Source organism: Gracilinanus agilis, chromosome 2, assembly GCF_016433145.1.
Source record: "Gracilinanus agilis isolate LMUSP501 chromosome 2, AgileGrace, whole genome shotgun sequence".
In the NCBI taxonomy this organism is placed as follows: domain Eukaryota; kingdom Metazoa; phylum Chordata; class Mammalia; order Didelphimorphia; family Didelphidae; genus Gracilinanus; species Gracilinanus agilis.
In genome coordinates this window covers 288,347,300-288,363,672 of record NC_058131.1, presented here as the reverse complement: position 1 = coordinate 288,363,672, position 16,373 = coordinate 288,347,300, and the positions used below count along the sequence as shown (strand labels likewise).

The 16,373-nt window shown below is 41.7% G+C and overlaps 1 protein-coding gene across 1 annotated transcript in view; it reads right to left on the bottom strand.

Moving 5' to 3' along the window:
* Positions 1-12,037, bottom strand: part of TGM6 (transglutaminase 6) — a 41,109-nt gene extending 29,072 nt beyond the window's left edge. Inside the window, exons 1-2 of the mRNA XM_044664095.1 lie at positions 11,920-12,037; positions 4,679-4,852 (exon numbers count right to left, since the gene is read on the bottom strand). Of these exons, the coding sequence (XP_044520030.1) occupies positions 4,679-4,805 (127 nt within the window). The 5' untranslated portion in view covers positions 4,806-4,852; positions 11,920-12,037. The remainder of the gene's footprint in view (positions 1-4,678; positions 4,853-11,919) is intronic.
* Positions 12,038-16,373: the final 4,336 nt, after the last annotated feature.

The following is a 16,373-nucleotide window of genomic DNA, read 5'->3' as shown; positions in this document are numbered from 1 at the left end:
ACCCTTTCAGGTCCAACCTGAGGTTGGATAAATTTTTATAGGGCTTCTGATTTGCTTTGGATCATGTTTGATATCTGACTGTGTTGGCTCCCTCCCAAGGGATATAAAGACCACTCAGGAAGGTACTTGTTAAACTCTCTTTATCTATAATCTTTAATCAGGGAAAGGATAAACAGGGTAAGGATTGGGGATTGGAGACCCTGTCAATCTAATATCTGTAACTAGTCAACAATCAGGACTGGAGGCTATTGATCTAGTAAAAGCTGGAGCTTTATTCTCCACTACACCTCTGGCCCAGCCTGGCCACAGCCAAGCCAGAGAATAAGAACTGCTGTTGATGCAGCTGTGTTGGTGATCTTATTCTCTCAGCTTTCACTACCAGTGTTTGGTGATGCACTAGCTCTCACAGTCTTCAGGAACTATTCAGATTCTTCCTGCCCTCTTCTTCATAGACCTCCCAGCCTCCCTTCACTACCCAGAGCCCAAAGACCAAAAGAGCTAGAAATATCCAGAGACCTAAAGATCTAAAGATTCCACAGACCCAACACCAAAGGTCAAAGACCAAAGACCAAAGAACCCTTCAAGTGGCTGTCAGGGGAATTTATACTGCCAGGCTAACCGACGTTTGCCCCTGGCTCACAGCATCTGGGAACATTCTATGCCTTCCAACTGCCTCCCCTGTCATTCAAGATGGCATCCATCATTTCCCAGGATGTGAATATGACACTAGTCCTGGATGCTGTCTTAGGATTTAGGCTAAGGTTGCTATTGGCTTGATTGTCATACATAGACTTGTGGCCGCTAGGTGGCGCAGCGGGTATACGCTGGTCTTTGAGACAGGGAGATGCAAGTTCAAATACCTCCTCAAAAACACTAGATGTGAAACCTTGGGTAACCTTGTATGGCTCTTAGCCTCAGTTTCCCTGTCTGTAAAATGGGGATCGTCAAAGGTTCTACCTCTCATGGTTTTTCTGAGGATCAAATCAAATAACATGTAAAGTGCCTTGCAAATTGTAAAGAGTTCTATAAGGTAGTAATCCACTAAAGCCCAACCCACAGAGGCAGCTAAGTGCTGTAGTGGATAGAGCTGGGGCCTGGAACAGGAAAACTTCAGTTCAAATCCTGCCTCAGATACTTCCTAGCTGTGTGACCCTGGACAAGTCACTTAACTTCGTTGGCCTCAGTTTCCTTATCTGTAAAATGAGCCAGAGAAGTAAAGGGCAAACCACTCAAGTACTTTTGCCAATAAAACCCCAAATGGGGACCACAAAGAAACAGACATTGCTGAAAACAACTGAACTCATACTTCAAAAACCTCCCCCACCCTTTGTTAAATATTTGTCAGCACATCCCCGTTATTGCTCTGTAAATACTGCCTGAGCTGATCAGAGGTGCAGTAGAAGGCTCAGTTAATGAAATTATCATTAGACTGGAGGCCTGGGAATAGTAGGATCATTAATAATAATAATAATAATAATGATAATAGCAACTGGCATTTATAAAGTGCTTTAAGGTTTGCAAATTGCTTTATATTCATTATCTCATTTAAACCTTGCAAAACCTTTGCCTCTCTGTCTTTGTTCAAATCATTGATTTATAAAAATGATTAAAGCACAGGAACAGGCACAGATTCCTTAGGCACAGCACTGGAGACTTTCTTCCAAGTTGACTCTGAACCATTAATAACCTCTGTTTGGATCTGGCCATTTTACTGGTTCCAAATCCTCCTTACTGCATTATAATCTGCCTCCTCTTTTTCCATTTGCTCCCAAGAACAGCTTGAGAAACTGTCGAATTTCTTTGCTAGAATCTAATTAAACTCTAGTTATCCCAGTTTAATAACTCAAGTCAAAAGAGGCTAGGCTGATGTGACCTGTTTTTTGTTTTTATTTACATAACTCTTATCTTTTGTTTTAGAATCAATTCTGTGTATTGGTTCCAAGGCAGAAGAGTCATAAGGGCTAGGCAATGGGAGATAAGTGACTTGTTCAGGGTCCCACAGCTAGGAAGGGTCTGAGGTCAGATTTGAACCCAGGACCTCCCATCTCAGAGCCACTGAGTCACCCAGCTGCTTCTTGAGGAAATCCAAATGGCTCTTTGTGATGATCTCTGCTTTCTTTTCTAGATATTCCCAACTTAGCCCTTTAATAATAAATCTCTGAATTTTACCAGGAACTGAGGTTAAACTCATTGGTCCTTTTGTTGGTAAACTTCCTCTTCTTTCCTTGCTTGATAGTCAGGTCCCACATTTGCCCTTCTCCAATTCTCTTGCTCTCTTTGACCTTTCAGATACTGCTGAGAATGGTACCCACCAGGTCTCTCAGTACCCTCCGATGAACATCCTCTGGGCCAAAGTGACTTCAACTCATCAAGGGCAGCTTGGGGGTAACATTGTTGACACCTGACTTATCTCAGGCATTGACTCCCTATTGGATATTTTTAATTCTGTCTTTTATGCTCCAAAGATCATTCTCCTTAGCAGAGAGGAGAGAAGCAAAGTAAGGAGTGAACAGTTTTGCTTTTGCCCATCTTCAGTTATTATCATTCCATCTTGGAGCCTCCTCTTCCCCTCCCTTCCATAGCTAAAATGGGGGTAAAAATCCAACAGCAGCAGCAGCAACCACAAAAATGCTTTATATGATGCTTAGATTCTGTTGACAGCTTTAGCTTATTCTGAGCTTTACCGCATCTTGTGGGGCCATGGGATCCTAGGATTCCAAGATTCTCATATTCTCTGATTTAGAGTTTTATGCTCTTGGATTCAGATTCTAAGATGGGGATTTTACTATTCTGTTTTCTAGTAATATGGAGACAATGAAGTTTTGTGATGGCCAGAATACAACAAAAAAGCTAAATGGCTGGAAGATCATAGAATCAGAGATCTAGAGCTAGAAAAGATTGTAGAGGTTATCTAATTCAATTCTCTCATTTTATACAAAAAGAAAGAGGGTGGATGAGTGACTTGCTCAAAGTCACACAGGTAATGTCAACCAGGATTTGAATCCAAGTTCTCTGACTTTAGAGCTCATATTCTTTCCACTATATTATGCATAATAAAGACAGAAACAGGAATCAAGGGTTGAGAGTAGGGAAAGAGATGGATGCTTTGTCATCTTTGCTTAACTTTTGTTCTTGTTCAATTTCTTTTGCATGTCAATTGGGGAGCATTTTGGGAACTCTAGATTTTAGATAGCTTCTATTGTCATTTTTTGTTATTGTTGGAAAATCTTTGAAATTGGCTTTGAGTACAGAGGAGGCCTACAGGAATTAAAAGGATTTTCTAACTCTAAATCAGATTATTGTCTGGGATTATGGACTTTGGATCAGCACTAGGCATAGATAGTTAAAAGAATAGACAACCAAGGGGTCTGTGACTGATTATTGTTAGCTACCTTTAGCTAGGTGTAGGGGCTCATAATCCCTACTATGGATTAAAAAAACTACAAGGCGGGGGCAGCTGGGTAGCTCAGTGGATTGAGAGCCAGACCTAGAGACAGGAGGTCCTAGGTTCAAATCTGGCTTCAGATACTTCCCAACTGTGTGACCCTGGGCAAGTCACTTAACCCCCATTGCCTAGCCCTTACCACTCTTCTGCTTTGGAGCCAATACACAGTTGATTCCAAGATGGAAGGTAAGGGCTTAAAAAAAAAAAAAACAAAAAAAAACTACAAGTCTTCTTTTGGCACAGAGAGGCTTTCTAGTCACAATATATTAGCAGATAAGACCAGGGAACTTAGCTGGTGAATGACCCTGAAGAGCTGAGTCCAAGAAGATAATGGTAGAGAGACAGTAGAGATATTCAGAAGAAATAATGGAAATAATGAGATTCCCAGAAGAGATGATATATTCAGCTGAGAGCTGAGATGTAATATCTAGCAAAGAGTAATACAATGATATTTGTAGAGAGGACGCTGGAAATGTAATATCAGAGATAGGAGTTTTTTCAAACACAAATGATCCTTGCCATATGTATTCTCTGCACATGTGTGGCCTCTGTATGTGTTCCTTGGTCACATATCTGCATTTATATCTTTTCCCTTAGTTGGTATGGTAAGTTGTGGAAGAATAATCTCTTTTGTACCTGGGTCAATCTGTTCTTGTCACTTTATTTGCTATAATATTCAATTTGAAGTTTTGTTTTTTTTTTGGTTTTGAATTAAAGTATCCTTTGTCTAGCTGGCAAAAGCTAACACATCAGTAAAGACTCAAATACTAAGCTTATCCATGAGGTGTCTCAAACCTTGGATAGTTTTCTTTTTTCTTTTTTTAAAAAACTTACCTTTTGTCTTAGAATGAATACTCTGTATTCTATGGCAAAAAGCAGTAGAGCTAGGCAGTGAGAGAGTTAAGTGACTTGCCCAGGGTCACCTAGCTAGAAGTGCCAGAGGCCAGATTTGAACACTCAGGATCTCCCATTTCTAGGCCTGGCTCTCAATCCATAGAGCTGCCTTTTAGGGTAGTTTGAAGGCCCTATTATAAAATGATTCCCAGAGGCTACTTCTGAGTTCAGGATTGTATGTTCTAAGAATCTAGGATTCTGCGTAAAATTCTATGATATAGGGATACAGTGTTCAAGCTTCCATTACTTTATGATTGTGCTGGAGAAAAAACTCAGTAATGGGTCAGAAGCCCATTCTGGGAGACCTTCAGTGTGTGAGAGAAGATGGAGAGAGAATACCTGTTTCCACAGTGAATATCAGTGTCTCCTCACTCTCCAGGGCCCTGTTGAACTTGAGGCTGATGCTGAACTTCTGGCCCCTCCTCACCACCATCTCAGAGCCTGGGTACTCATCAGTGTGGTGCATCAGAGTGTTCTTCTCTTGTTGCCAGTCCACTTCGGTTATTCTGATTGCTTGGAGATCAGGAGGCAGGGGAGGAAAGAAGGGAAAGAAGGAGAGTAAAGAAATGAGTCTAAACCTTTATTTTTTTACAAAAAATCAAGCCATTCTCCAATTGACAAATGGTCAAGGGACATGAATAGGCAGTTTTCCCACGATGAAATCAAAACTATCAATAAACACATGAAAAAGTGTTCTAGATCCCTCTTGATTAGAGAAATGCAAATAAAAACCACTCTGAATTACCACTTCACACCTAGCAGGCTGGCCAATATGGGAGCAAAGGAAGGTGACAAATGTTGGAGGAGATGTGGCAAAATTGGAACACTAATACATTGCTGGTGGAGTTGTGAATTGATCCAAATATTCTGGAGGGCAATTTGGAATTATGCCCAAGTGGCTTTAAAAGACTGCCTGCCCTTTGACCCAGCCTTACCACTGTTATGTTTGTATCCAAAGAGATAATAAGGAAAAAGACTTGTACAAAAATATTTATAGCCACTCTCTTTGTGGTGGCAAAAAATTGGAAATTGAAGGAATGTCCATCGATTAGGGAATGGCTGAATAAATTGTGGTATCTGTTGGTGATGAAATATTATTGTGCTGAAGGAATAATGAACTGGAAGAATTCCATGTGAACTGGAATGACTTCCAGGAAGTAATGCAGATCAAAAGGAACAGAACCAGGAGAACATTATACAGGGAGACAGATACACTGTGGCACAATCAAATGTAGTAGGCTTTTCTACTAGTAGAAATACAATGTTCCAGGACAATTCCAAAGGGATTATGGGAAAGAATGCTATCTACATCCAGAGAAAGAACTGTGGGAGCAGAAATACAGAAGAAAAACATGATGGATCATGTGGTTCAATGGGGATATGTTTGGGGTTTTGGCATTAAAGGATCACTCTATTGCAAATATGAATAACATGGAAATAGGTGTTTTTTTTTTAATTTTTTTTAAACCCTTAACTTCTGTGTATTGGCTCATAGGTGGAAGAATGGTAAGGGTGGGCAATGGGGGTCAAGTGACTTGCCCAGGGTCACACAGCTGGGAAGTGTCTGAGGCCAGCTTTGAACCTAGGACCTCCCGTCTCTAGGCCTGACTCTCAATCCACTGAGCCACCCAGCTACCCTTGGAAATAGGTTTTGAATAATATTACATGTATAACCTAGTGGAATTGCTTGTCAGCTCCTGGAGTGGGGAGGGAAGAGGAGTAGGAAAGAACATGAATCATGTAACCATGGAAAATGTTCTAAATAAATAAATAAAATTAAAAAGATAATAAGTTGCAGTAGGGATGCTTGGAAAGGATCACTTTCATTGCTAATAAACTACTGACATCTCAGTGTCTTTAGGATAGACTCTAAACCCCTTAGCCTGGCATTTGAGGCTTTCTCTGGTGTGACCCCACCTACATTTCCAGTGTTATCTCAATAACTGCTGTGGTCAGTCTCCTCATTGTCCTCCAAGCCTTGTACTTTTCTGCCTCAGTGTCTTTGCTGTTGTCTTCCCTTCACTGTCTCTGCTCCTAAGCCATTGGAAGATTTTAACCAGGGCATAAAATAAAGAAAACTGTTGCTGGGGAGATATGAGCTGGAGTCTCATTTCTGGTACTTACTAGCTTTGTGACTAGAGGCAAATCATTTGACCTCTCTGAGTCTCTGTTTTCCTCATCCATAAAATGAGGATAATAATCCTTGCATATAAAGTTTACTTCACAGTGGTGGTGTAAAAATAGAACTTTATAAAACAGAAGGTGTTAGAAATCCATGGGTTTGCTATGATCATTTTTGTGATGATTATCAGTATATTTCAAGCCTTCTCTCTTCTTCAAGCCTTCTCTGCTCATGTAGTCCATTATGATCTCTTCATCCTCTGAACTACCAATTTCTGGGGTGGGGTAGGGGGATGTTGAGGGTAGGACAAATCTACACTGTGTAATCTCTAGTTCAGCCCCTACTTCCATAAAATCACAACAATCGTATCTTGGAGATCTTTGGCAATAATAGATGAATAGGGCCACTATCATTGGACAAAAGGGTCTCTATTGCACTACTAGAAAGATGGGTGATTGTATGTAGATGTGAAAAGTTGGTCCAGACTTTTTTGTATGAACTAGGAGAATGGAAGAAGTCTGATTGTAGGTGCCTCAAAACTACCTCCTGGCCTGCATTCTGCCTATCTGAGTCATGCCCCATAAGACCTTTCCTCCCACTCAGAAGTTCAGGAGGATGACCTTAGACTCTGCTATAGCTCATACCATGTTGGTCTATACACACTGTAGTTTTTCTCCAAATCTGCCTTGTATAAAGCCTACACTTAACAGAGAATGCATCTTTTTTTCAGTGTTTATCAACTTTTTTTTCATTCTTAAAGAGAACCTGATCTGAGGAGTGCCTGTATTTGAACCAACGTCTTATTTACAATGTGTATCACTCTCATGGATCTTTTCTTGCACAGACTCGAGGCTCTATTCTGGTTCTCTGTATGGACACCCTTTCCAGACAGACAGACTTCCTTGAGGATAGGACTAGATTTCTCTTTTCTTTTTCTCTCCGAAGTAGGAGCTCAGGAATGCCTTGCTGATCGATCTGGTATTAATTAGATCTGCATTCCAAGATCCTTTCCTTCCAGTTCTAGTGGTCTGTGTTCTATGTTCTAAGATCCTTTCTAGAGCTGTCAGTCTATATGGTATGTTCTAACATCCCTTCTTGGTCTGTCAGTGTTCTATGTTCTAAGATCCCTTCCACTTTTTATTATTTTTTAAAAAACCTTTACCTTCCATTTTAGAATCAATACTGCATGTTGGCTTTGAGGCAGAAGATTGGTAAGGGCTAGGCAATGGGGGTTAAGTGACTTGCCCAGGGTCACATAGCTAGGAAATGTCCGAGGCCAGATTTGAACCCAGGACCTCCCATCTCTAGGCCTGGTTCTCAATCTGCTGAGGCCCCCAGTTGTCTCCCAGCTGCTGCCCCCTTCCACTTTTGAAAGTCTGCGTTCTATGTTCTAAGGTCCCTTTAGCTCTGGCTAGTATAGTATGTTAGAACGTCTCTTCCAGGTCTAATGGTCACTCTAAGCTTTTATGTTACGTGTTCTAACATGTCTTCCAGGTCTGGCAGTATGTGTTCTGTGTGCCAAGGTTCCTTGCACCTTTGACAAACTCTTGTTTTTTGTTTTTCTAGTTTTCAAGTCCTGTCATTTTGTGAAACTAAAGAGCAATGTCCCCTAAAGCCAGCCCCATTAGGAATTCTGCCTCGGGCAAACTCCAATTTCCAGGCATTTTGCCCAGCCCTGGGGCCATGAAACAATCTGTGACACTGGCTTCTCTCAGTCTATGAATCACTCCTGGAGGGTAATTGGCCTGAGGAAGGTTAATTGTAGGGCACTTACAATAGGCTGTATGCTCACCCAGATCCCCAGGGGCATAGTTCCTCCTCTCTGTCATCCTTCTGCCTCAGGGCTAGTCTGTCCCCTCACTCAGTTTAGACTGATAGGGTCAGGAGAGGGGACCACTGAGGGGAGAATTACAGGGGGGGCTGGAAGGAGAATGAACATCTGCTTTTTCTCCTGATCTGTTGCCTTCCAATCCATCCTGCACGAGGCTGCCAAGCTAATCTTCAAAATGCTCAGCTCTAATCAGGCCACTCTTCCCTCTTCACACACACACACACACACACACACACAACCAATGGCTCTCTTTTAGTCAGTCCACTAGCATTTACCAGGTCAACTAGCACCTCCTACGTGCCAAGGACTGTGCTAAATCCAGCAGTTCCCCATAGGAGAAAGGGTAAGCTCTTAATCTTGGCACGTTTAGATCCTCCATGGTCTGACCCCAAAATGATTATTTCAATTTGTCCCCTGATCTAGTCAGCTTGGCTAATCACAGCACTCCTTGAGCTTGACCCCAGAGGGAAGAACTAGGAAAACATGTACTATTTTCTCCTTCTTTGTGCTTTCCCTCCACCAGGAATGCCCTCCTTCTCTCCCACAGTACACATAAAAAAAATCCCAGTAAAATATGCACAACTTAGTGGTTCTATACAAGATATCTTTGGCGTGAATGTTGTGGAAGACATTTTAGAACACATATGTTTCACATGGTAGTTTGAACACTTCTTTGTTTGTCTGGATCCCATTCTGCATTTTCTTTGGTTCTCTTCTTTGTATTTTTAAGGATTCCTCAATGTTCTTTTCTTTTTTTTTTTTTTGATATGATCATCATTAACCCTACTTCCTTTCAAAATCCTCCTATTCAATAAGAAACTCATGCCCAGTGCTGACATACTTGATGACATCCCACTCAGTCACTTAGGGACCAGCTCTAAAGCCATCTCCTCCAGGAGCCTTTCCCCTTTCCTCCCTGGTGGAAGGGATCCCTCCCTCCTTGGATTCCCCATCACCCACCACAGTGACGAAGCACATCCTGCCTCCCGTTGTAGTTTGGGTGTCTCATTCTTCCCTACTCCTCCCCTTGTGGATCATCCTCCTATTCATTATGAGCTCCTTCAGTTCTCAGGCTATATGACTCCTTTGTATCTCCTCCTGGTGTACCAATCACCCTCTCCCCACCCACCAATCCTAGGGCCCTCCCTGGAGTCAGTTTCTATAAGTGTATTATTGTGAAAAAATCTCAGAGCTAAGAGTCTACCATTTTCTTCTTTGCCACCTGAACCACATCATAGACCTAAAAGGGACCTCAGAGGCTATTTAGTTCAATCCTCTCATTTTATAGATGACAAAACTGAGGTTGATGGATTTACTACATAGGTAGTAAAGATCAAGAGTAAGATTTGAACTCAAATCCTTTGACTCTAGAAACAGCATTTTTTCCCCTATAATATCACCTCCATTTTGGTGCTGGGAATTTTTATCTGGAGAAAAGAACCATGGTGAGTGGAGAACAGGGACATGAGAATTGTCTTCAGATATGGATGAAGGGCTAGACTTGTTCTACATAACCCCAGAAGGAAGAATTTGGAGTAAATCATTCATCATTCAACAAATATTTATTAAATGCCTTCTTTGTGCCTGGTAGCACTGTGGATAAAGAGTTGGCTTTAATGTCAGGAAGAGCTGGGTTCAAATCTTACCTTTAATTGATATGTGTGACCTTGTGCCAGTCACTTAACCTTTCAGTAACATGGACAATTCTTTAAGATAGAGATTCTCAACCTTTTTTGTGTCATGGATCCCTTTAGCAGTCTGGTAAAGCTAGAACAATTAAAAAAAAAAACCTTTACCTTCAGTCTTAGAATCTATACTAGGTATTAGTTCTAAGGTTGAAGACTAGTAAGGCCTAGGCTGGTGATGGCAAACCTATGACACGCATGTCAGCACTGACATGTGTAGCCAGTTTAGATGACATGAGGCTGCATGTGGCCACATACAGAGAAGTACGTGGCTGCATGCCGAGAGTGAAACATTTGCTGTAGTGTGTAGTGTAGACAGTCTGTGCACTATAGATGACAATTCTACCTATATTCTTTTATCTGTTTTGGTGTATTAAGTACAGTTATATATTATACATTTTTGTTATTTAAACTATAAATATTGTAAAATTATGGGTTTTTTCTCAAAGTGACACACCACCCAAGTTATGTTCAGTTTTTTGGTGAATTTTGACACACCAAGCTCAAAAGGTTGCCTATCACTGCTAGGCAATGTGGGTTAAGTGACTTGCTCAGGGTCACACAGCTAGGAAGTATCTGAGGTCAGAGCTGAACCCATGACCTCCTATTTCTAAGCCTGGCTCTCAATCAACTGAGCCACCCAGCTGCTCTGTAGAGTAATATTTTTAAATGCATAAAATAAAATACATAGGATTACAAAAGATCTGATTGTACTGAAATATAATTATATAGAAATATACTTTAAAAGGCAGGTTCATGGGCTCCAAGTAAAGAACCCTGGCCTATGACTATATAGAAGCTGTTGATCTCCTACAGGGAGCCCCAAAAGTCTTAGTGGGGATTTAAGCTGCACAGGGACTTGAACCCCGGTCTCCCTCACTTGAAGTTCAGGCTAGCCACTCAGCCATGCTACCAAAGCTGCAGGCATCTTGATCTCTGAGTTCTTCTCAGTGATTTACAGACAACTTTATGCATAAAAATATGACCTTTGCCCCTTGACTACACTGTGATTTAAACTACCCTAATGAGGCAGCTGGGTGGCTCAGTGAATTGAGAGCTTGGTTCAAATTTGATCTTAGACACTTCCTAGCTGTGTGGCCCTGGGCAAGTCACTTGACCCCCATTGTCTAGCCCTTACTGCTCTTCTGCCTTGGAGCCAATACACAGAATTGATTCTAAGATAGAAGGTGAAGGTTAAAAAAAATAAAAACTAAAACCACCCTAAGATTTTTGGGACATCTTGTCCCATCCTCACCATGGAGCTTCCAATACAGATGAAATCACAAGTCCAGATCTTCACCTCTCATAAAAATATGGAAGACCCTGTGTTGGGGCAGTGGGGACCCAAAGATAAATTGAAACTCAGCCTCCCTTTGGGAGGCTTATAAAGAGCCTCTTTATAGTCTGTGCCAAGCAGAATGAAATACTTCAGATCACTAGGAAGAGCTGCCTCGGAGGTCAAGGATTGAGCTCCCACTATGTGCCAGGCACTGTGCTAAGCAGTGAATAGAGAAGGAGAGGCAAAAACTGGGTCCCTGAGCTGCCTGATGTGGGTCAGGGTGAGGCCATTCCCCATCTCCTCTCTTTAGCTTTGTCTGCTGGCCCCGCAGCAGAACGGGGTTCCCTGGGCAGCCCGAGTCCCCCTCAGCATCGGGGAGGCCACACAGTGATCATACCTTTAGCAAACAGGGATTTTCAGGCCACCTTCTCTCGGGCTTCTAAGGTTCCCAAGTCCATTCGTGCCTGTGATCTCTTCCCATCCTCATGACCTCTCCCTGTTAGCTAGGCAGGGATTCCTATTCCCAAGTTGGGAAGCTGAGGCCCAAAGACGGAGGGACCTGGAAAGGAGCGTGACGTGGCGGCACCACGGCCGGAGTGAAACCGGGACTCACTGGCTTTGTGGTCTGGGGAATATTGTTTTTCCTCTCTGGGCCTCACTTACCTATTCTGTAAAATGAAGAGGTTGGGCTCAATGATTTCTAGGGTCCCATAGCCTCTAAGGGCCATGCCTACGGCGATGTGGCTAGAGATGTCAGAGGCAGAAGCAGAACCCACGTCTTGTGCCCCAGGCAGGGTCTCTGGTGAAATGCCTTGTTTGTCTCTACCGCAGGATTCTTCAGTATCTGTTGATTTCCCGATAACCTTCACTGGAAGTGAGTCACCAGGCAGGAAGTGAAGTTAATGGGCAATAATTACCCAGGTCCCTGGACTAGGGCCAGACAGAACACCCCGGCTGGGGTGGGGGTGGTTGTGAATCATAGAATCTTTTCCAGGGCCAGAAGGTACCTGAGAGGTCTTCTAGTCCAATTTTCTTGCAATGCGTTAGCTCCCACCACAACATCTCCAATATCTCGTTATCTGTTTTTTGCTTAAATACCTTCAGTGTTTAAGTTCCCCACCTTCGGAGATGGGGAACTCATTACCTCACAAGATCCATTTCATTTTTGAACAGTTCTTATATTATTAAGAAATTCTTTCTTATTATATAAATCAAATTATGAGTCCCTGCAACTCCCCTTCACCACCTTCTCTGATAATTGCTTCTAATCAAAACGAGTCACATTCCTCTTCCCTAGGATGGTCTTCACTAAGTCTTCTCTCTGCTAACCATTCTCAGATCTTGGGACAAGACTGAATTCCCTAACGATCCAAATTGCCCTTCTCTGGTTACTGCCCTTTATATGGACATCAACTTTCCTTCTTTAGAGACAGGGGCATTTCCAAGCCTTGCTTCCAGAGGCAGCACTGGTAAAATGTTCACACTAAAGATGGGCCTTTGTTGTTGAGGGAAGTTTGGGTTTAGTAAAACTGTTTTAAAAAAACCCAACAAACAAAACCCAACCTTACCTTCCTTCTTATAATCAAAACTTAGTATAGGTTCCAAGGCAGAAGAGCAGTAAGGGCTAGACAATGGGGGTTGTGACTTGCCCAGGGTCACACAGCTAGGAAATGTCTGAGGCCAAATTTGAACCCAGGATGTCCCATCTCCAGGCCTGGAACTCTATCCACTGGGCCACCTTGTCTCCTAGTAAAAGTGTTTTGCAATTTCCTGGAAGCAGTCCATCCCACTATTGTTTTCCATTTCACCTTTGTGTCCAGCTCAGTGTCCAGCTGTTTTGTTTCTCCTACATGGACAAGCTCTTTGGGGTGTTTATTCAGATTCACGGGGAATTAGTCATTTTTCATTCATTTAGTCTATCCTATGTGTTCTTAATCAAAGGTCCACGAAATTGATTTTACTTTTGTTTCTCTTTTAAACCCTTACCTTCTGTTTCAGAATTAATACAAGTATTGGTTCCAAGGCAGAAGAGCAGCTGGGGTGAAGTGACTTGTCCAGGGTCACACAGCTAGGAAGTGTCTGAGGCCACATTTGAATCTAGATCCTCCCAATCCCAACTCTGGCACTCTATGCACTGTGCTACTTAGCTGCTCCTGAAATTGATTTTTTTTTTAATGTTCTGAAAACTGTATTTCAATACAATTGGTTTTCTAAGTAGTCCTTTGTTTTTTATTTTATGTATTTATAAACATTATTCTGAGAAGGGATCCAAGAGGCTTCACCAGAATGCCAAAGGGTTCATGTCATAAAAGAGGTTAATAAGAGTGGCTGTAGATCTTTTCCAGGAGATTCTGCAATATCTTGAGGCTTGACCCTCTCAGTGAAATGTTATCTGGAAACAAGGGCATCTGGAGGATCTCAGAGTCCACAGGGAATCTCTCCTGCTCTTAGATTTTGCTCTGGATTTGGGATACTTTTGGTGAGCAGACATCTCATTTTATTCTTCCCCTATCAAAGGGTCATGCTATAGACCAGTGGTTCCCAAACTTTTTTGGCCTACTGCCCCTTTTCCAGAAGAAATATTACTTAGCCCCCTGGAAATTAATTTAAAAAAATTTAACAGCAATTAATAGGAAAGATAAATGCACCTGTGGTCATCACTGCTTTCATGGATCGCTGCAGCACCCACCAGGGGGTGGTAGCACCCATTTTGGGTATCACTGCTATAGGGTCATTTCTGTTGTTACATTTTTTAAGGAATAATCCATGACCTTGACATGAAGGGAAGACTCTTTAATGTAAAAAAGCCTATAAGGGAGGCAGGCAGGTGGCTCAGTGGACTGGGAGCCAGGCCTAGGGAATGGGAAGTCCTGGGTTCAAATCTGACATGAGGCGCTTCTGTAACCCTGGGCAAATCACAATGCCAATAGCCTAGCCCTTACTGCTCTTCTGCTATAAGGCACCATTTTTGTTCTGTTGGGTCCAGTGCTTTTGGGTAACTCATGTAAAATTTAAATTAATATCCAATAACTCCAAGTATTATATTTTATTTTTTAAAAAAAATTTTTTTTTTTTTAATTTTAAACCCTTTAACTTCTGTGTATTGACTTATAGGTGGAAGATTGGTAAGGGTGGGCAATGGGGGTCAAGTGACTTGCCCAGGGTCACACAGCTGGGAAGTGTCTGAGGCCGGATTTGAACCTAGGACCTCCCGTCTCCAGGCCTGGCTCTCAATCCACTGAGCTACCCAGCTGCCCCAAGTATTATATTTTATAAGATTTATTAGTAATCACTTGAAGTAGAAGAAATAAAAGAACAAAGTACAAAACTTAAGTATGACCATATGAGTAAACTTCTCCTGCCTGGCACTCACCCAACCACCACAGCCGTGTTCCTGGGAGCAGAGAGCGAGGGCAGAGCTGCACAAAACTTATATCTTCCCTACGTTAGTTACATAAAGTAGATATGTAAATAGGATGCTGAGAGAGACACTCGTGGGGAAAAACCTCTAATTACACACCAACAAACAGTGAGCATAATGGTATCTTGACTCATTGACATCTTTCATCTAGTTGTGAGATAGTAAAGATGTGGTCTATTCTTGAAAATCATTTACTATTTTCCTTACTTCCTCACTAGTTTCTTGGTTAAGGATACCTTCAATTTGTAAAGAAACGACCCTCATCAAGACTTTGTACAGATGGGAGAATAGGAATATAGGCCACCAGTTACTGATATTCTCTGTTAAAGTTTTGTGTGTGTGTCAACAGAGTGAGATTTTTTTCTACATCTTTGGTCTCTTCCCCCTTTTAGATCCTTTGCACCTATATCCTGTGATAATTGTAATCTTTATGTTATTGGATGTTATCGTTACAATGATAGAACTCCAATATGGAGTCTAAGTTGAAGTGGTCCTTATGCCCATAAAACACATAGGCAAAGACAGACAAAGTGGTATTTTTGCTTCTGTTGTGACTTAGGTTAACCTTTATCAGGCAGTTAGTTAATGTTCTCAGCTTGTGATTGAACAAAACTCTGATGGAGTGCAGCAGTCTCTGAATCATTTCTCTTCTACTGACTTGGTCAACCCAGATCCTCTTCCAGCTTCTGGTCCCAATAAAGAAACTCTCCCTGCCCAAGATTCACCCAGGCCCATTATCAATAAGTGACCCTGAGAACTCCTCTATCACAACTGGGTCTGATTAGGAATGCCCTCTTCCACATCTGGCACCAATTACCTGTTCTCCACTAAGCCCATTTTTAGGGCATATAATTTCACTAGCTGAAGCTCAACTTTGAACCTGTTCTTTCTCCAGCATGTCTCCCTCCCTCTTGCACTGGGTGAGAACTTCTCTTATATCATCATTTGGTAAAGCTTTTATTATATCGCCATATATAGTACATAGGTATATAGATTTGGTGGTGGGTTTTTTTTTCCGCCTACTTACTGCACCACATAGTAATAAAGCTCTTCTCTGGGGAGATAAAGCTCTTAAAGAATAAATACGTTTTCTATCATTTTAAACATTTTATAGTTCTTTGTAAAAAAAGGAAGAAATTATGTAAAGATTTGTAACTTTCCAAGTACCAGTTTTCTAAGAATTCCTGAACCTGAGTCTTTGCTTTAACTGTAGCTGTGAGGCCCAATAAAGCAGTCCTTCAATGCCCTCACAATTTTATCTTCTCCAGCTAATCTCAATAAATCATTAATCCAATCTGTTTTTCCTGTCTTTATTCTTTTTAGTGACACTTTTGCTTCAGAGTCTGTGATGTTAGGATCCAAGAATGGAGGACATGATATTATTTTTTTAAACCTTTACTTGGAATTGATGCTAAGTATCAGTTCTAGGGCAAAAGAGTAGTAAGGGTGAGGCAGTGGAGATGAAGAGATTAAGTGATTAAATGATTTGCGTAGTCTCACATAGCCAGGAAGTGTCTGAGGTCTGATTTAAACCCAGGACCTTAAATCCCTAATGCTGGTAGTTTATCCATTGAGCCACCTAGCTGCCCTGATCTACTATTCTTTTTTTTTTATTGAAAATTTTTAATTAATTAATTGATTTAGAATATTTTTCCATGGTTACATGATTCATGTTCTTTCCCTCCCATCCTCCCAC